General features: G+C 32.4%; 1 protein-coding gene across 2 annotated transcripts in view; it reads left to right on the top strand.

Moving 5' to 3' along the window:
• Positions 1-21215, top strand: part of ODR4 (odr-4 GPCR localization factor homolog) — a 39297-nt gene that overhangs the window by 3395 nt on the left and 14687 nt on the right. Inside the window, exons 3-12 of one of the 2 annotated variants that reach the window (XM_087858501.1) lie at positions 2162-2299; positions 5320-5415; positions 7525-7631; positions 8648-8684; positions 9482-9622; positions 10631-10726; positions 11571-11639; positions 15141-15269; positions 15951-16039; positions 20522-20709. In XM_087858501.1, the coding sequence (XP_087714627.1) occupies positions 2162-2299; positions 5320-5415; positions 7525-7631; positions 8648-8684; positions 9482-9622; positions 10631-10726; positions 11571-11639; positions 15141-15269; positions 15951-16039; positions 20522-20709 (1090 nt within the window). The remainder of the gene's footprint in view (positions 1-2161; positions 2300-5319; positions 5416-7524; positions 7632-8647; positions 8685-9481; positions 9623-10630; positions 10727-11570; positions 11640-15140; positions 15270-15950; positions 16040-20521; positions 20710-21215) is intronic. The other variant, XM_087858505.1, reaches the window with a different exon arrangement.

Here is a 21215-nt window from a genome sequence, read left to right on the forward strand (position 1 = left end):
CTTGCTATGGTACTCACTCATCTTACTGAAATTTTTTAATGTTGATTCAGTGGCGTGAGGGAAAGGGAGTAGGAGAAATTTGCAAGTAAAACAAATTTTATTCCCCTTTTGGAGTTAGGCCTTAAAAAACAACACAAAATGAAACAGATTTGGGCAGTTACTTTAAAAAGCGTAAGCACCTGCTGATTTATTATAATTGAAGAAAAAATATGTTAATCAGTAGGGAGGATGGTCAGCAGTAGAAAGCAACAGAAAAAGGAGAGTCACAGACAAACTGGCTACTCCATCTAAACACTATTTAGGGGAGAGTGCACTGTGGCCCAAGGACTTGATTTTGATACCTGGTAGCAAAAAGAGTTCTGTTGTGACAATTTTGTTTCTGGATATTTTATCACGATGCCTTAGAACCTTCAAATTGCGTAATTAACTTATCTTGTTCCAATTCTATCCGGATTTTAAATCTAGTTCCTCCTATAGTTTGAAGCCCCATGTTATGTACTTATAAAGAATGTACTGTCAAGAAGAGTCATGTGTTCACACCCCTTCATGGTATTCTTGTTTTCAACATCATTCTGAATGAGCTTAGTTAATGTCAACCTAGCCCTAAGAGACCAGTTCATTCTCAGCGTTTTCATAAATCTGGTTTCTTAACTTGTAAGACAGAGAGTAGACCCTGTACTATTCACCCAGGTAGCACTACCCTATGAGGCCTCTCCTTAGCCAAACTACCCCTCTTGGTAATAATCTGAACTACTTTTTTTTTATTTTTAAGATTTTATTTATTTGAGAGAGAGAGAGAGAGAGACAGAGCACAAGGAGGAGGAGAGGCAGAGGGAGAGGGAGAAGCAGACTCCCCGCTGAGGAGATAGCCCAACGTGGGGCTTGATTCCAGGACCTCTGAGATCATGACCTGAGCCAAAGGCAGCCACCCAACTGACTGAGCCACCTAGGTGCCCTGAACTACTGTTTGATTGAGGTTACTTGCATCCAATATGGGACTCTTTTAGGAACTTTTTATTTAAAGTTTCTACTCCCCTTTATTTAAGAAAGTTTAAGGGAATAACAGTCTCAGAGAAAGGCATTGTTAGTAAAAATAAAAGGTAGGGAGAAATACCCTCTTCCAAACTTGCCTTACTCACATAGGCTGTTTCTAGAGCTTGGCAAAACCACCGTCTTACAAATATGTCTCCCACAATTTAGAATTTTCCTTCCAGTCTTTCCTTATGCTGCATTTTCATCCCTTCCAATATGTTTCTTTTTCTTTATTCCAGGGCTTATCACTTTTTTCTTCTTCCCCTCAAGCTTGCCTGTTTCCTACTCTCTGGGTCAGTTTCTTTTTCTTTTTAAAGTCATGCTTTCTTAATCAGCACCTACCTTTTCCTGTGTGCTTTTGAATGTAACTTTCTGGAAATAACTTTTGTAGAAATAATTTCTCTTCCTTTATTTTCTATTCCAGGATGACACTCATAATGGCAATTTCAGGTTATGTATGGGAATGACCATGCTTACTAGTTTTATCTGCCTTATTTTTTACTTTTTCTTTACAACAAACTTTCACTGTAGTAAGACTGGGCTATTAAAAGTTCCCTGAATTTATCTTTAGATAGCCCACCTTTGGTTACCATTTAATTGCTATTAAAACTAAGGAACATAAAATTGATATCACTTCTATTATGTATCCCACATCCCCTTTGCTTTTCTGTGGACACTTATACAAGTTCCCTACTATCATTGTTTCAATGGAAGTAAGAAACACAAGGTCATTTGTTGCTTTATTTTACTGAGTTTTTATACCTGCTGAACCATCCAATCTGTTTTCAGATTATTTAGAAAATAAATATAATAATTAGAAAATTGATCAAGCATATTTTAAGGTACAGTACATTCACTCAGCCAGTAAGCTGTTTTTAAGGACCGTTATATGATTCACATTCAGGATACCCAAACAAATAAGAACCTGATATTAAGTATATAAATAAATGACGTGTGAGAGAAACATAGTAAGGTTATCCATGAAAATCGGTTTCCCTATAGATTCCATTATAATATAAGTATTAACAATTTAAGTTGCTATGAATATTACTGTTTTTGCATGTCATAAGAGCTTTACATTCTTCAGTCAGATGTCACTGATAATAAGCTTTTCTAATTTGTTTTTAAGTGTTCTTCACAAAAGGATTATGTCATTCTTGCCACTAGAACACCACCCAAAGAGGAACAAAATGAGAACCTCAAACATCAGCAAAAAGCTAAGTTGGATAATTTGGATGAAGAATGGGCCACAGAACATGCCAACCAGGTCACCACATTTGTCTTTTTATATAGTTGTGCTTATTGACGAACAAAATAAAAGCACTTCATCTTCAGGTTACTAGGTTAAGTAACCCACCCAAGATTATATAATAAGTGATGTAACTGAGATTTGAACCCAGGCAGTCTGATTTGAAAGCCTTTGATTTTATATGCTGTGCTTTTAATTGTTAACCTTTATGAATTGTATTTTTTAACCTTTCTTTGTTATTGGTCCTATAGCTTATTTCTGAGTGTTCTTTAAAATAATACTAGTTATTGATAATAGAGTTGCTGGTCAGATTGTTTTGAAGACTTCACATAGATACCGAGAGAATAAGATCATGGTTTGGTTAGGTTCTTTTTAAAATCCTTAGAATATATGTTGTAACCAAAGTGAAAGACATTATTACCACAAGAGAAATGAGATAAAAGTAGAAAAGTGCTATAAGAATATAGAATGGTGAAAAGTTAAATATCTACCAATGAATGGAATCAAATGGCTTCACAGAAGGTTCTGAACTTGTAAGATGAATAGGACTGCCAGTAAAAGTCAGAGAACACATTGAACACACAAAGGGCGGTATGAATAAATGACCCAAAGGCATAAAAGTTAAAGGCAGGGGAAGAGTTAAGGGAAGAGCAAGCAATTGGGTATAACTGGAACATGGGGTATATAAAAGAATGTATTTAGACATAAGGCTGGAAGGAGCCGATTTATGGATGGTTTTGGAGTGCCATCCTAAGAAGTGAGGAGTTTGTTTGGTAGATAGTAGCTCTGTGGTAGACTTTCAGAGTTCCCTATCTGAGAAGGAGTTAATATGATTGACCAGTAATTTAGAAAATAATTTCAATACCTTGATACAGTGTAAATGGAGGGTAGAGACTGAATCTCAGTTACTGTAATAGTTCAAAAAAAAGATGACGTGAGCCCAACTAGACTAAGCTTTGTGAGGACAGGTCATTTATGTTTTTGTTTGTTTATGGCTATATTCTCAATGCCAAGTATAGTATTTCCATGGTTTACAAGAACTCCAAAATATTGGATAAATGAATGTGTGAATTAACTAATGCAGTGAGCTAAAACTTCACTGCCAAAACACTCCAGTTATAGAGCTTGTAGCAAGATGATTTACTAAGCAAACAGACAGGGAGTGAAGAGCATTTGAGAAAGTAGCTAAAGGTGATTTCCAGCCTGCATGTCTGGGAAGATGGTGTTGCCATTGCATAGGAAGAAACAGATTTGGTAGTGCGTGAGAGGGAGTGGTGAGTAAATACACTTAAAAGTAGTCATTGAATGGATTATGTCAACTAATTGGAAATTAAGTAAGGTAAAAGTAATCATTTCCATCAACTTAAAATTTTTCAGAGATGCACATGTTTATCTGTATGTGTGTATGTGTTTGTGATGGGGGGTGTATAGTAAAAGAATCTAAGAAATTTTTAATATCATTTTCTAAGGAAAATATTAAATATTTAAAACTTAAATTCTCAAAGGTTTCTAAATAATTTTAGACTCCAATTTGGTTTTTGATTTCTTGTAAAATTATATACTTATACATATGTATATAGCAGACACACACACACATGCATACATAGAGATGTATATCATGTGTGTATGCACACAAACATAAAATTTTTATAGAAAAACAGGTTAACCTTTTTGTCTCTAGAAAGAAACAACTACTTTTATGTGTTGGCGATTTTGAAAATGTCCATATTTTCCATGCAAAAAATGAAAACTTTGTTCTTTATTTATACGCCAAGATTGTGTTACTATAATGAACAGAATTTAAGAAATCAGAGGGAACCACCAGCAGACACAATGTAAATATATTCAGAGATAGACTGTGCTGTCTAAGAAGATTTAACTTTCTGTTCAGTTTTCTTATGTACTGAGTAGACGCAAAGAAAGCACTTTGATCTCTGAGTTTAGATGGTAGAAAGAAGTCCATCTGTATTAAGAACTAGCCACAATCATGTGAAGGGAAATAACATATTATGGAGGACAAATTGGTAGTATGGATCAGAAACCTTAAAAATATGCATAACTTCATAAACTAGTAATCCACTTCAAGAAATTTATTCTAAGCAAATAATCCCATGAACACAGAAAGCCTTGCTAGAATTTTTACAATATTATTTTACAGTAAAGAAAAATTGGGAATAATATTCATACCCAGTATAATAAATAGAGGTAAAAAAATTAGAGTAAATGTAAAGAATAGGAAAAAATGGATTTTCAAGTCAGATCCCCTCTCTTCAAATCCCAGGCTTTGGTAATATTCTGAATATTAATAGGTATACAGAGTTAGTTGAGAACCCCTCTTCCCTTAAAGAACTTCTAGACCATCGCATACGAGTAATTATAACACAGGCTTGTGTGATAAGTTCCATGGGAAAACTACACCAAAGTCTTGTGGGACTTGGGAGATCAAAGTATGACTTCAAAGCTGACTTTGAAGTATTCAATAGAGTTCAGACACACAGAAGGTAAGGGAAAATTAGTTTAGGCTGAGGGAGCAGTCTGAATGAAGGTATAGAGTTAGCCAGATATGTGTATGGTATTTCAGGGAAAGTAGTATCAAGTGAGGTTCTGAATATCAGGTTAGCTAGATTTTAGAGAGTCTGAAATACCAGTAGTAGATAAATTTATATATTATTTAGGTGACAGTAGAAGCCAATGAAAAAATTTTAGAAGATATTTCAGTCTGTGATCTCATGAGAAAGGGGTTTGTTTATTGATGTAGCTAAAGGGTGTCATTATTAATGGTAGTAAATAGCTTTAGTTATAAAGGCAAAAAATTAAGGACACTCTAGGAAGATTGTGTATATAACGACACCCATTCATCATGGTTATCAACTATTTCTCAATATTTTAACCCGTTTTTCAAAGCTCACACCTCAATGCTATGCATATAGTTGGTGCTCGGCAAGTATTTGCTGACTTAATATTTGGCTTATCAAACACAAAAGATTGCATATAATGCCAAATACTTATGTTAACTAATAATATATTTCTATTTTTAGGTGTCCAGAATGCTACCAGGGGGACTTTTAGTTCTTGGAGTATTCATCATCACAACTTTAGAAATGGGAAATGATTTTCAAAATGCCCTGCGTAGAGTAAGTCTGAAATATCAAAAATTCTTAATATGATCAAAGATGCTTTTTTTTTTTTAAGTAAGCTCCACACCCAGCAAGTCCAGCATGGGGCTTGAGCTCACAACCTTGAGATCAAGATATGAGCTGAGATCAAGTGTCAGATGCTTAACCGACTGAATCACCCAGGCGCCCCAAAGTTATATCATATTTTAATTGATTATACTTATATACAATGACCCTAGGCATATTTAGATTAGCATTCCATAATTCTTTATGCTGGCATTATGTTGAAAGAGATTTTTCCATCGAATTGCTTGGTATTTTGAGTGTAAAAAAAGGTCAAAATTTCTATTTTCAATCAAAGCTATATATTTTTAAATAGCTTTAAGTTTCAAGATAATTTTTTACTATTATGAGACAAATTATAGTGGTTTAAGAGTTTTTCTTATACAATAGCAGTATTCTGCTAGAATTTCCTTTTAGTTCCAAGTGATTGCTATAATGTGAAGTTGATAGATTTTGTGATTCTTCACCTGTTCAATTTTCTCAAGATCCTGAGAGTAAAACATTTTATTCCCATATCAGTAAGTTGGGTAACATAGTTTGTAAGTAAATATGAAGGTCTACAAGCTGTTTCCCCTTAAGCCCAAATCTAAAGCAAACTTTGTGCAGGCAGCTTTCATCTCTTTTAGTACTCAGGATCCAAATGAGCCTTCAAAAAGTTCTTTCCCACCCCAAGAGAGAGGGGGACCCTGTAATCTTGAGAAGTGCAAAACCCCACAGAATCTCCAGAAACATTTTCTAGTAAAAAAAAGTGTGCAGCCAGTAAGAATCACAGTTTTGTAACCTTTCGTGTCATGTCCCACATTAAATCTTTGCAATTTGTACCTAAGGGAGAAAGGGAAGAAAATGGAGGTAATCCTCTTGCCCGGCAAGTTACTCAACTTTCTGCTGTGTTTTCCATTTTAAATAAGTGTACCCTTCACAGTTGTTCATCTTCTTAGACGTTTTGAAATGTAATCCAAATGTATATGTTTTTAATTGCATTGGTTGTGCATCCTTTTGTGGTTGGCACTGGACTGAATAGGGTGAATGTGGGCTCAGTGCTTGAGAGATACGGTTGGTCCTCTTTCCTTTTCCTTTTCTATCATTTTTGTTCCTACCAAGCAAATAAGACTTTAGAAATGCTATATTTCAGACATTATTGAGTTTCCGTTTTCTGACTTTACTTCCATTGCCTGTAGTGAGGAACTCTGTTAGAGGTAACCTTATAAAACTAGTGTCTCCCATCAGGTCAATGTTGAGAACTTTGTTATATTACATACTATCACCTTTGAAGAAATTCCTTTTGATATCATTATCAAGAAAGTTGTGCCTCTCCTCATTGAGTTCAGTTTCTGGACCATGTGAATTAGCTAACAGATTAGATTTGCCTGTGCCCATTATTATTAGGAAGTTTAGAGTCAAATTTATGACCCCTCTAGGGGCACCTGGGTGTCTCAATTCGTTAAAGCGTCTGCCTTCTGCTGAGGTCATGATCTCAGGGTCCTGGGATCAAGCCCCGCATCGGGCTCCCTGCTCAGCAGAGAGCCTGCTTCTCCCTCTCCCTCTGCCTGCCACTCTGCTTACTTGTGCTCTCTCTCTCTGTCAAATAAAATCTTTTAAAAAAAATTATGACCCCTCTACTCATATCAAGTATGCATTTTTATAACTCTTACTTCTGGCATAAATGTATGTCATTATTTCTGATTTTTTTTACTTTCAATTTGTTACTACTGTATTTTATGTGTACTTGTATAGTGCCTTACATCTTTTGTGACATTTAATAAGAAATCCCAAATGGTGACATGCTTCATTTTTGTAGGTTAAAAATCACTTTTTCATTCTAATTAAAATAGTCTTTATTCTATACCCCAAACTTAAATGCAAATTTTGTAGATCCCTAAAAATGGAATCCAAAAGGTTAATAATCAGTTTTACTCCTTCTTTTGAAGAAAATAAAATTTAATGACAGAATCATGGAGTTTTAAAGCCAATTAGGAGCTTAGAGATGTTGTAATTATCTTTTTCTGCACTCACTTTTGTTCTCTTATTTTGCGTTAAGTCGATGTGTGTTTTGCTCCCTTTCAGCTAGTATTTGCTATGGAAAAATCTATGAATAAAAGGAGGTTGTGGAATTTCACAGAAGAGGAGATCTCAGAACGAGTGACACTTCACATTTGTTCTTCTACAAAAAAGTATCTTTTATTTAGGTGTTTATATTTTAAAGTATATGATATCGAAATAATGTTCCTGCAGGTTTTTTCCCAAAACATTTATTTAAATCATATTTTAAAAACAGGCATAATTTGAAAGCTTTTCTTATAAATAACACATAATTAGGACTGCCAGTAATAATAACAGTAATATTATTATTGTTAACGTTGTTAATCATGTCTTAGAATTGTTAAAGAGTTTGAGAAAGGTGGCAAGGGCTGGGTATTCTGAGCTCTTTACCAGCCACCTACCCCATTTTTTGATGCTCAGTAGGTCCTCTACAGAGAGGTCGATGCCCAACTGACAGCTTAGGCAAAGTAATGGCTTTTATCATGTTAAATTTTCACTTCCAATTCGAAATGCCCAATTCAGAGCACAGATAATACTGAGCTTAACAGTGTGGGACATCTAAGAAATTTTTATGTCTTTAGCCAAGATAAGGTGACACTAAAAAAGCCTCCTTAGGGCCTCCTTAGCTTCTTTCCTCTACATCTTGCCAGGGCAAGAGTACTGCCTAAGCCAGAGGCAGCCACATCAAGGGAGCAAAGCGGGCAAGGGACTAGTAAATTAGGACTTGCAAAAGACAAAATTCAAAAACTGATCATTCCTGCAGAAGCTGAGCTTGTAACTCCTATTTGTTGATAGAGGGTATGTATTTGAGGAAAATTTTGCAAGTGCTTCCACTCTATTCATTGTGATTAGCAGGATTCTAAGCAGTAGGGAAAGTTTAAAGCACTGCAAGTATTATAGACAGAACAGTTTTTGCGTGTATATATATTATTTTATACAAAATGTGAATATATATGTTTATTTACAAGTTGTATATGTATTTGTGCAAACAAGTACATATATGTGTGTATATATATCTCTATATGAAGTGGTATGATTTTATAAAAACTTTTGGGTGCATGCACTTTATTTTTTGATAGTTTATTTTCTTTTGATTATCAAAAATTACTTTTCTATTTTTGGTTATTTCTATCCTTAATCAGTAAAGAATATTTTGTCGAACTTATGATATCCATGATCCAAAGGTAAGAAAAATTTCTTTTTAAAGATTTATGTATTACAAAATATTTTTAAAATAAATTTCAGTTCTTTAGTTTTAATAATTTTCAGTGCTTTCACTTCCTATTGATGTCCACAACCATCTGCACTTTTTATTATGAAATGTGATTAATTTCATTACAAGCAAGGAAAACCTTTTTTTTCGTTGTTCAAATATTTTTTTTAACCTCCCCCTACCTATTTATGCATTTAGTATTATACTTGAGAGGCTGGTAGTAAAAGCAACTGGGCTTTTGGTATTACATTGCCTAGTAAGCAAGCTACCTACTAGCAGAATCCAGACTAAATTTTGCTAACGTGTCTAAAAGCAATATGAAAAAGTAACTTCGCAGTATTGTGTTAGCGACGATAGGACAGAAAGGAGAACATCTGGCACCGGATAGTCACTCAGTGATTTTTTTTGCTCCACACAGAAGCTTCGAATTGACACTGTTGAAGTTACAGATGAGAACCAGAGGACTTGTCAGAATTCTACATGAACTATCTGATTCTTTTCAGCCTAGCACTGGGTGGGTGGGGGGGGGGGAGTGCCAAGGCTGCCTGGAATGTATTGAAGGATAGCGAACTTAATGCATGATTTATTTCTATTCAGTTTTAACCTATTGCCCTTTGATGAAAGAAGTTGGCCAAATATGTTAGATTTCAGCTTATATATAATAATATTATTATATTATTAGGTTCTACATTTTATGATATTTTATTGATCCGCGTATTTTACCTAAATCACATATTTTATGTTTTTCCACCTTCCCCACTGTTAAAGAGTTCAGCAAAACCAGCAGATTGGAAGTATCAAAATGGACTATCAACTTCATGGCTTTCATTAGAATGTACAGTTCATATTAATATTCACATCCCACTGTCTACTACTTCTGTCAGCTATACTCTGGAGAAAAATACAAAGGTATCAGGGCAAGATGAATTTTCTTTATTGATTGCTGAACAGATAATCTGCTTTTATTCTGGTTGTCTATGCCATTCATTTTGTAATCCTCAAAAATTACTTGCTAATTATAATGATATTATTATGGGGGACTAATTTATTACTCCAGCCAAATTATAAAGTTAGAAATAGGACAGCGTTATAATACTAATGTATTTAGCATAATAGGTGCTCCATAAATATTTGTTGATTAACATGTAGTTAAGTACATTGTAAAATATAGTTACATAAAATATGATTATATAAAAAGGTATACTGTTTGGTCTTTTGGTCTTTTTGTTTTTCTCCTCTTGGTCTTTAGTTTTATTTTCTCCTTTCCAGTCCTCTTTTGTATTTTTGTTCCATTCTTTTGTTCATATCTCATTTCTCTTCTTTTTCCCTATTGAAGGAAGCAGATGTAGCTTGCTTATTTTTTCCTCTCTTTAGTACTGCTTTGTATATTTGTTCTTGAGGTTCTTTCTCTTTTCCTACTTTTTAAAAATATAATGGGAATTATTGAATTTTATGTGACTGCCCATGTAGTTAGTAAGCCTCCTAAGTGTGTGATATAAATGTTAGTTTGGGATAAAGATTAGAAAAACTATTATTAAATATGGCTAAGTTGCCAAAATTTGGGGATGTACTTTTTGTTGTTGTTTATGAGACTGAATAAAGGCAAACATAGGGAATATAGTCAGTGATATTATAATAGTGTGGTGACAGATGGTAGCTACACTTGTGAGCATAGCATAATGTATAAATCAATTGGGTCACTATGTTGTACACCTGAAACTAATGTAACATTGTGTGTCAACTATATGCAAAAATTTAAAAGAAATATGAAGAAAAAAATGGCAAAATGTTAACTCAAGAAATAAATACCACGTTACTGATTACCACATTAACATTAGGTGGAAAAAAGTGGACCCTAGGGAGTTTAATTGAGAGGACATTACATCTGAAAGATATCTGTGTTGTATTCCTTTTAAGAATGGACTTGCACGCTGGGCTAAGCAAATAGAGAACGGTGTTTATTTGATTAATGGACAAGTTAAAGATGAAGATTGTGATCTATTAGAAGGACAGGTGAGTTGAGAGAAAATCATCTTATTTATGAAATTATTTGTGCCTAAGGAACGATAAAAGATGACTTTTCTTTAGTTCTTGCCTTCGTGAAAGCAGTTTCCACCTACTATTTATTTATAAGGTCCTTTTTTTTTTCCTGAGGTCTTTTAAAGTAAAGGGCAAATAAATGTTTTTTTTCAGAGAATGATTGGAGATCATTTCTGAATTAATTGGAATCCTGAAATCTGAAGAAGGGAGTGTCATCTAAATTCTATCTAATTTCACAATTATAAACTGCTTGCTTAAAACTAAAGGTACATGTTCTACTTTGATAGCAGTTTAAAGACTAAGTTTGGCCATTCTATAGAAGGGATCTGTACAAGCTTCTAAAATAGCTTTGATCTATCTGAAGAGGAACTTTGATAATCTCTCCCTTTAGTGCAAAGGTCAATGAACTTTATGTAAAAAACGAAATAGTAAATATTTTAGACTTTGTGGGCCACATGGTCTCCAGGAACTATTCAACAAGCAGCCACAGATAACATGTAAATGAATGATTTTGATTGTGTTCTGTAAAACTTTATTTACAAAGACTAGAGGGAGTCTGAATTTGACCTATAGGCCATAGTTTGCCAGTCCTTGCTTTAGAGGAATAAAAATAGGGAAATAATGGTTTTTAAGAGTACACATTGATTGATAGATAATACACAAAGTAACATATCTATAAAAAAAGCCAATATAAAACAAATAATAAAACTTTCTTTTCCTCTAAGTTACTTAATATATGTAGGATAGTTCCTAAATTGTCTTTTGTATTCCACTCCAGTCTCAGTAATCTAGTTTTTTAACTTTTGTGTTTTTTCAGAAAAAATCTTCTAGAGGAAATGTTCAAGCAACTAGTCATTCTTTTGATGTCAAAGTGCTAACACAGTTGGTAAATATTTTAAAATACTACTTATCTAAAATATTTTCTTAGAATAATCATAATGAAATTGTTTTGGTTTTTATATTTATAATTAGAGAGTCAGAGAATTTTAGAGATGTAAAGTGTAAAAAATGTCTAGTTCTAGCAAATTTATTTCCAAGAACATTATTTTAATAAAACTTGTTTTGGTCTTTTGCCTCAAGGCTATTAAAATTTTAGCATGAAGTAGAGAGCAGTTTAGAAATATATATATATATATATATATATATAATATATACATACATGTATGTATGTGTGATATTTTGGGTTGTAGGTTTTATGAGCAAAGTTGTAGTTCTTAACAACTTAAAAAGATGTGTGCACAGATGTGCCAGGTGTTGTCGTATAAATTTTGAAGTGTATTTATACATCCTCTGATTTAGTAAAAATCACACATTATTAGCAATTTTTACATTTTTATATGGTTGTTTTAAATTACACATCTCTTCTTTTCAGAATTGAAAGTTGGATATCTTGAAGGATAAAAAGTTAAAGCCACTAATTATTCCTAAAAGTATGCATGCGGAACAGGATATTTTTTATTGTATATTTTGTACAAATACAAATATTGTATATTTTTTTAACTGAGTAAAATAGACTCAAAAGTAATTTGCATAGGAAGGTGTTTTAATTTCTTTTCTGCCTTCTCTGTATTTAGCAATAGAGTATTTACTAAATTGTCATTGGACTCAATGCCACTCAACATGAGTTCTCAATTTCTCTTCTTAGTACCTTTTAGTTTAGATGTGTCCTTTATTTTAAAGCTATTCCTGTACATATATGCTTTTTACTAGATATGCTTATGTGACCTCTTGGTTTTTTAAATAATTTACCTAAAATTATTTTAGTGATAAAATTGGATTTGGTAGATGTGTAGACTATGGGAATATAGAAAGGAGAGATAATATCATGAGAGATAATTTATTGTTACAATATTATTATGCAGTGTAATATCTTTTTATTAATCATTCCACTGGTAAGCCAGGTGGAATCTTTATATGACTAAAATGTAATATGTAGTAAATAAATATTTGATGTCACTTTCCTGCTACTCAACCTCCATCGAGTCTTGTTGATTCTTCCTTTGCAGTGTTAAGTTCATCTTTTATTTTCCTTATGGTCTTACTGCCACTAGACTTACAATGTTATTATTTTACCTATATTATTACAAGTAACTCTTAATTGGTCTATCTATTCAGTCTTGTCCAAAGTGATTCTTTTTCTGAAAATCCTGATATCTTTGTTTGTATATCTCTTGGAATATCTTCTGTATTTCCAATTTATATTGCATATAACCTCAGATTATCCTATCTGAATCACAGTTTGCATTCATTCACTTGTTATTTACTTATTAGTTTTTTTCAGAAAGTATTTATTGAGTACGTATAAGGGTTAGGCACTGATTGAATTAATCTCCTTGTTTAAAATTCCTTAGGTGCTTTACCCTGACTACTTAGAAAAGTCTAATTCAAGGCTCTTCGTAGCCTCAGCATGCCTATTCATTAATTTCATACTTAACTGTTTCAGAGGTTTGCTTTCTATGCCTTTAAAATCATGTTTATTTTCTGAGCCATGCATCTTACCAGTACCATCTTTTCTCTGTCATTCAGACAGTCAGAATCCTCTCTGTACTTTAAGATCTACCCCAAATGCTACCACTTATGTGAAGTTTGTTTTGGTCATCATAACCAAAGAAATCTTTTCTTTTTTAAAATACCATATTGTTGTCACAGAAATTCCTCCACTTACGACCAAGTTAGGTTCCCAGTGTCTCTTTGTAAGCTAGTTTGTTCCTAAGTCCAAAGAAACCAAGAGGAGTTGACATTTGTAGAACGCAGGTACATTTCTACCGGAAAGGAGTAAGTTAATCCTTGTATCTTTTGAAGACTCTCTGTGTATGCGTGCGTGTGTGTGTGTGTGTGTGTGTGTATGTGTAGTCTCTCTCTATATATGGTCTAGTCCTTTAGTCCTTTTTGGAGACTAGTGCCCTAATTTATAAGGGCACTATTATATGTTGTATTATGTTATACTATACTATACTATACTATACTATACTATACTATATTATGTGTTATTATAAGTGTGTTATATACTGTAAAACATATGTTAGATATTAAATGTATAAAATAGAGCATTATGATCCAAAATGGATTAGTTTCATCAATAGTAAAGTTCTGCATAGTGGGTAAGGGAAGCCCAGTATTCTTCGTCCACCCTCACCTTATTGATATATCGATAATGTAAAGATCATAAGTATCATAGGAAGCTTATTCCAGATACAATATGAGCATTATCACCCTGCTGCTTGGTTTGATGAAAGAGATTTTTTTAAACAGACTTGGAACTTTTTGAACTATTCAGTCTGTGACAAATTTCTTACCAATAAGAACTTGACTGTGTTTAAGTTTAAATTCTTAAAAAAAACACCACACACAAAAAACAGACTAGCTTTGCTTGAATTACATTAGACATTGACTGTTCATGTGCTTTCAGTAGCTACGTATTAAGTCTTTCAGTTTCTTCACCATTTTTCCTCCTCAGTTCCTGACTATTCTTTATTGCAGAAGCACATATAGCACTATTCACAAGTTGCATGATTTGTTTTTCTTCTTCAGAATTGACCCTATTTATTCTAGATGTACTTAGAATTGTTATTTTTACCATGTCTCATTTATGGGGTATCCTTTTTTAAAATCACAATTTTTGTTTCCATTGCGATTTTATAGGCTTCCAATAGTACTTGCACTGTTTAATGCTCTCCTTGTTTTGTCATTTATTAAAATAATAAGGTTAACCTGTGAAACATCTTGAAACCAAGCATGAATTAGCACTCCTTAGATTACGGAACAATGAGATTGTAAAATGGAAGTGACTGCTTACAACCACTAATGTCATTTTCTGGTGACAATCACAGTTGACTTGCCTTTTTGCTGCTGGGGAGCATATAGCATTACTTTTAGTCTATGGAAGTTAAGTGTCGAAAGTGTATAAGTAAATGAGTGTCTTTACACTGCTTATCATTTTACCAAATTTATCACTCTGTATTCCAGTTATTTTTGTGCAAATCTTATATTGCATACCTTATATCTCCTACTAGATAGATGATATACTAAATATATATATGTCTTCTTTACACATCTTTTTATCTTAACAGTATTTAACTGAGTAATCTGCAAATAATATATTTTTAGTGAATATGTTAAATAAATAATGGTATTTTAGATGGTCTTGTTAGTAAGAAAAAATTTAGATGTAGTTGTGTTTAACTTCAGAGTACATTTAAAATACTCAGAAAATAATATATAACTTAGGAGGAATATGAAGGACTTTTAATAATTTATGGGAAATATTTTCAAACACTTGGTTCAGTCAAAAATTCTGTCTCACTTCATGAAATGGCTTATATAATGCTTAAGTGTTTCATGCAGTTAACTGTTGGCTATTAGAACTTAAATAGATTTTGTCTTTCAGCTTCTGAATTCGGACCGCAGATCCACAGCCACAGTCCAGATCTGCAGCGGCTCTGTAAACCTTAAGGGTGCTGTGAAATGCAGAGCCTATATTCATAGCAATAAACCCAAGGTTAAAGATGCTGTGCAGGTACAAAAGGAATAACTGGTATATGAAAAACAGAAGCATGTTAACATAACTATTCAAAAATCCTAAAATTTTTTTCAATCTCAGATTTCATAATTATAAATTTGATTTTAACCGATAATCAAGTCCCAATCTATTGGCTAGTTGAAGTATACCATGTAATTGGTCCCAAGATTTTCATATGTAGGATGTCTGTTTTAAAATGCCTTTTTAAAACTGGTGATTATACAGATTTATTCAGTGCTTCACAGTTGTGATATATTAGTACATTTGAAATCATTTTTTGGAGGGAAATTAAACTTTTTAAATAACAGGAAAAGTATTCATTTGAAGTATTATTAGGTAATATTCTATAATCTGGATATTCAGAGATTTTAAAAATGATGACTGGCACTTTTGTCATAGTTATACATTTCCAAATTTGGAACAGTAGCATTATTTCTTTAGATGGAAAATTTCATTCATTTATTTGGTTTTAATTATTTAGGTGAAGGCTAGGCAAATTTTCTGTTAAATTGTTAATGTTAAATAAATGGATGTTAAAAATGGAATGATGTACCAGTTATTTTAGTGGATGTGATTACATAGGAAAGTCAGTTATTGGGGGAGGGTGGTAATAAAATAGTGCAAATCTAAAGTAATGGGTTTTATTTCTTATTGTAATTTGTTTTGTTTTTTTCATAGGCAATGAAGAGAGATATATTGAATACAGTTGCAGATCGTTGTGAAATGCTATTTGAGGATCTGCTTTTGAATGAAATTCCAGAAAAAAAAGTTATGAGTATAAAATTAAGAACATTTTTTATGTGTGTTCAATTTATACAGTAATAGGATGTCAAAATGTAATAGATATGTCATCTTTTGTAACTACCCAGATCTATCTTTTATAATAGTATGGTATCTTTTACTTTTCTTAGTGAATGACAGTTTTTCAGTTGCCACCCAAAAAAAGTTTGGAACACCTTATAGTAACAAATCTGTTAATATTTAACAGTCTCAGGGAGGATTTTTAAAAAAATTCTGCGTGAATTTCTGCCAGAATGGATAAACTGTTAACATTTTATTTTATTTTATTTTTAAGATTTTATTTATTTGAAAGAGAGCGAGAGCACAAGCAGGGGGAGCAGCAGAGGGAGAAGCAGGCTCCCCAATGAACAGGGAGCCTGACATGGGATGGGGCTCGATCTCAGGACCTTGAGATCACGACCTGAGCCAAAGGCAACCACTTAACAAACTGAGCCACCCAGGCACCCTTTGTTAACATTTTAAAGCTAATATTTTTTAATTAAATCTGAGATTTAAAAAAAAAATTTATTCGAAATAAAAAATATTTATTTGTGTTCAATATTATATAATAGATTTTTAATAAGTTTTAATTTTTGGTATATATGCAATTGATTTCTCTATTCATACCAAATTTTTTTGAATATGAATTTATATACTCACTATTACTGTAACACTTTATTAGATTTTAAAAAGCCTGGGTCATGGTGTCTTAACCTTTTATATTATTCCATTTTGAGAAGTATAAACTATACCATTTCTATAATTTGTAGTAATAATAATTTTTTACTCAAAAAATTATAATACTGAGTATGCTTTTTGCAATTACACATTTTTCTCTACCTTCCTACCACTCAAGTGTGAGTATACTTGCAATTCACAGTTGAATATGTACATAATTGAAACATATACATTAGCTTGTTGAGGGAATATTTTTATGTTAATAGGAAAAACTCCTCTATGTAACTATATAATTAACTTCTTGTAGTACTACTGATAGGTAGTATATTAGGTTTGGTGGACTAATCATAATCTTTTTTTCTATTACTAGTATGATAGTTTAGTGGAATTGCCAGATTTAACATTTGTCCTTCCTATACTCAAAAATAACCCTGAAGCTCCATTTACTAATAATGTATAGATTTTCTGAGACAAGAGTTTGAGTCTCACATGCAGCAGTTGGGTTGAGATTTTTGTTTTGGGAAGTATGTAAAACCTGGTCAGTTAGTCACCCAGTCAGCCTATCAGCCTCATGTCAGGTGGCCTTGTTTTTACTACTTAACTTTGTATATGTGATAACTCTTGTGGTGCTAAACATTACTTCATTTTCTGAGCTACAGTATGTGCTACAACTGAACTGTGAATTTTAGGATTTTCAGGGACATGGGGGTGCATTCACCATTAATGCCAAAGTCCACCCTGTTACACACATTAGTTCAATACTCTGTTCCATTTAACAGTGCCTCGTAAACTGGTATTATCTGACTGTCTTGGTGTTATTTTATATTGAGTGAGTTAGTATTTTTAAATTTTTGCTCATGTCCAAACAGTATAATTACTTCTCACAGCAGTTGTGATATTTATACATTAAATTTGATGTATTAGAAGTTAATGTTATCATTTAATGTTATCTCTTCCTAAATTTTTTAAAAATAAAAGTTTTCATTGGTAGTTGAGTGGCCTTTGAGGCCTGTGTAAAGAGAATGGTCAGTGTAGTTTGTTGGAAAAAAAGCAATGACTAACATACTTGGTTGGGTTCCGTGTCTACTCTGCCACCAGCAGAGTTACTTTGGACTAATGATTTAGTCTGTCCAAACGTCCATTGTCTTATCTAGAAAACAGGGATTACAGTAGATACTCTTTGAGGTTGTGAGATTAAAAAAGATGATGTTTGTAAAGCCCCTAATACAAATTTGTAAACTATATGTTCAGTTAAGTGGTAAAAGAAAGAGAATTACTTGATAGTTGTTTTTAAAATTTCCTAACTTTAATTTTTGGGAAGTGTATCATTATATTTCAAAAAGAAAGCAAGAATACATATATATATATATATATGTGTTTATATATATATATTTATATATTTATATATATATATTTATATATATATATATATAAACTTTAGTAACAGAATTATTTCAGCAACATGTTAGTTGATCTGAAGATATAAAGATAAAAGAATAAATTGCAAGCGTAATAATACAAACGTTAAATTTGAAGTTGAACATATATACACCAAATTGTTAGATTTTAGATTTAGTCTTCATTTTACTTAGCTTATCTTCTATACTGGTAAGATTTTATACATTTGTAATATGGTAAAATGTGGAGTGTATGTTGAACAAGAGTATTTTTGCATGCCTAAGGAAGTCTGCAAAGGGCATATTAACTTTCATTCCTAATCTAAAATAAACATAGTCTCTGAATTCTGGCTATCCAGATGAAAGAGCTTTTAATAGTTCAATGACTATAAAAAACGTAAGAAGTCCAATCATTCCTTTAACTTATTATGGTCTTCCAGTTCTCAGATTTCCCTTAAGTATTCCGGAACTTCTCTCAGCCTACATTCAGTCTTGCCCAACTTACTCTCAAGAGATGACCTGCTCATTGTGAAAATTGAGGACTCTTATCTTCTTCCATTCCTATATTCATATCCATCCATACCACTTGTCCTCTGAGAACATATTTGTATTCCTCTTTGCCTTTGGTCATGGTTTTGCTCTCTGGATGGTACTTCTCTTTGCTTAGTACAAATGTCTATCCTTCAAGAATCAATTCAGATATTAACTATTCTACACAATTTTTTATAATACTCCAGTGTGAGTTAGGATTCTGTTCTTAACCAGTAAAAAACAATTCTTACATTGCCTTGAATTTTTTTCTCTGTTTTGAACTTACTCAAATAATGGTTAACTAGATACTCTGCTGTGGGAATATTCCTAAAGGATTCTTAGAATACTTTGTGAGATGTGTTTTTTAAAAATATCCCCCCATTTTTAACCTCAGACCAACCAGAAAACTTGATTTTATTTAGATATTAAATGGATAATTTAACTTTTTAATTTGAAAATTATAAGTTCTTTCTTTAAATGAGTAATTTAAAATCATTGCAACTACTGCTTTAACATTTGATTTTATAGCAAGCATATTTATTTCTTTTTCAGGAAAACTAGAATTAATGCAATTTGAAATAGTTTTAAAATTTTGCATGCCAATTACACATACATATTGTAGCCATCTTTGAAAGTTTTGAACTTAACCTGTTTTAAGAAACTGTGGCCCAAAATATAATACATTCCTAATTTCAATGTGTGGTCAATATACAGGCTACAGTAAAAATTGCAGTAATATAATTTTACAGCTAGGAGGCAGTCTGGTCAAAGAGTAAAATTCTTCTTCCAGTTCTCCTATGACACCAAGATAAGCAGAATCTGGCAGGAACACATAATTTAAGTCATAGCATTTTCTGTGACACTTAAGGCATTCTTCATCTTCTATTTGTAATTGTATAAAGCTACTACTAGTTTCTTGACAAGGAAATGTAGATCGCTTTTAAAGTGAGCCCTAGTTTTCTACTTGATCTGTACGTTGTCAGCCTAATCATTGCTGAAAGTGGTGATTCTTTACACAAAATCTCTATCTTTGTTAGTAGTTCAACAGAATGATGGTGTTGAACAGTAATTGTGTGTTTATGTAGAGCAGTGACAATGTTAGAAATTTGGGGAAATATATTTTACTTTGTGAGTATTCAAAGAATGAAACATATTTATTGTTTATTTAGATCCAGATTTTTTTTCTAAAGATAATTTAAGGCTGTTTACAAAAAGGTATTACAATTTAACAAGATAAAAAAAAATAATAGCAATAAGAACGAGGCAAGGGGAAAATGAAAAAGCAGGATGGAGTTGGTAGTAAGATTAGTATACGAAACATGTATGTTGACGTCCTACACGTGCTTGATACAGGGGCTGGATATGATAAGATGAAGTCAGCAGTAAGATTAGTGCAAAATGTATGCTATTAAATTGTCCTATACATTTGATGTAGGTGGGCCACTAATTTGCTCCAAACTTGCCTGAAGAAGAGAAATATTTATAAAATGCAGTGCCTGTATGGTTAAACAAGAAAAACAACAATTTCTGAGACCAGGGACAAAATTCTCCTGGGTATTCCTTCATAGGACAGTGGATAATACAAGAATATATAACTTAAAAAAAAGAAAGAATGTATAACTAACAATACCGTCACATTGAAGGCACTGGTTACGTTTATATTTCATAGGAGTATCATTTAGTCCCTTGCAGAGGCCAGGGATATTGAGGTAAAGCAGAGTTCAGTAAAAGCAATTCTGTGTCTGATCAATTAAGACATGAAAAAGCCTCTTAGGTTTTATTATTAGTGTATATTTCATATACAAATATATCACTGATGCTAGTCACAGACTTATCTAAATATTGATAATGTTCCTTCCTTTTAGATTCTGAAAAAGAGTTTCATATCCTCCCTCACCGAGTTTTCGTCCCCATTCCGGGATCCAGTGTAATGTTATGTGATTATAAATTTGGCGATGAGTCAGCTGAAGAAATGAGAGACCATTTTATAGAGATGTTAGATCATATGATTCAAATAGAAGATTTGGAAACTGCAGAGGAAATAAACACAGGTAATTATATGATGTTACTTAAGAACCTGATTAGACTTTTGCTAAGATGACCTATAAGGCATCTAGTTTAAATATGTCTTTAGATTTCTTTAATACTAGTTCTGTTTGATATTTTTGAGGCATTTAAAAATATATCAATTTTAAGTTCTCAGAAACAGCAGTCAGTGTTTTCCTGGAAAATTCTACCAAAATTTAAGTTACTTAAGGTTTTTCTAAGCCTAGCAAGTAAATCTTTATAAAACAAGTTCAGCTTTCAATAGGTGGAAATACATAGCTTTTAGGTGTTTCTTTTATTATAAGAAAAGTTTTCTTAAAATTCACTATCTTAGTTAATTATTTGGTTAAGCATTTTTAAACAGTTTATTAAACATCTTTTCGATACTAGTGGGCTTTATTTTCTTACCTTTTCATATAATTGGGATACTAAGCTGAAATGGGCAGTTCCAAACATTAGATCAAGATTATTTTCATAGAGCATAGATTTAGCATACTATCAATAATGTAAC

Source organism: Ursus americanus, chromosome 2, assembly GCF_024610735.1.
Source record: "Ursus americanus isolate L20-20 chromosome 2, mUrsAme1.1.p, whole genome shotgun sequence".
In the NCBI taxonomy this organism is placed as follows: Eukaryota; Metazoa; Chordata; class Mammalia; order Carnivora; family Ursidae; genus Ursus; species Ursus americanus.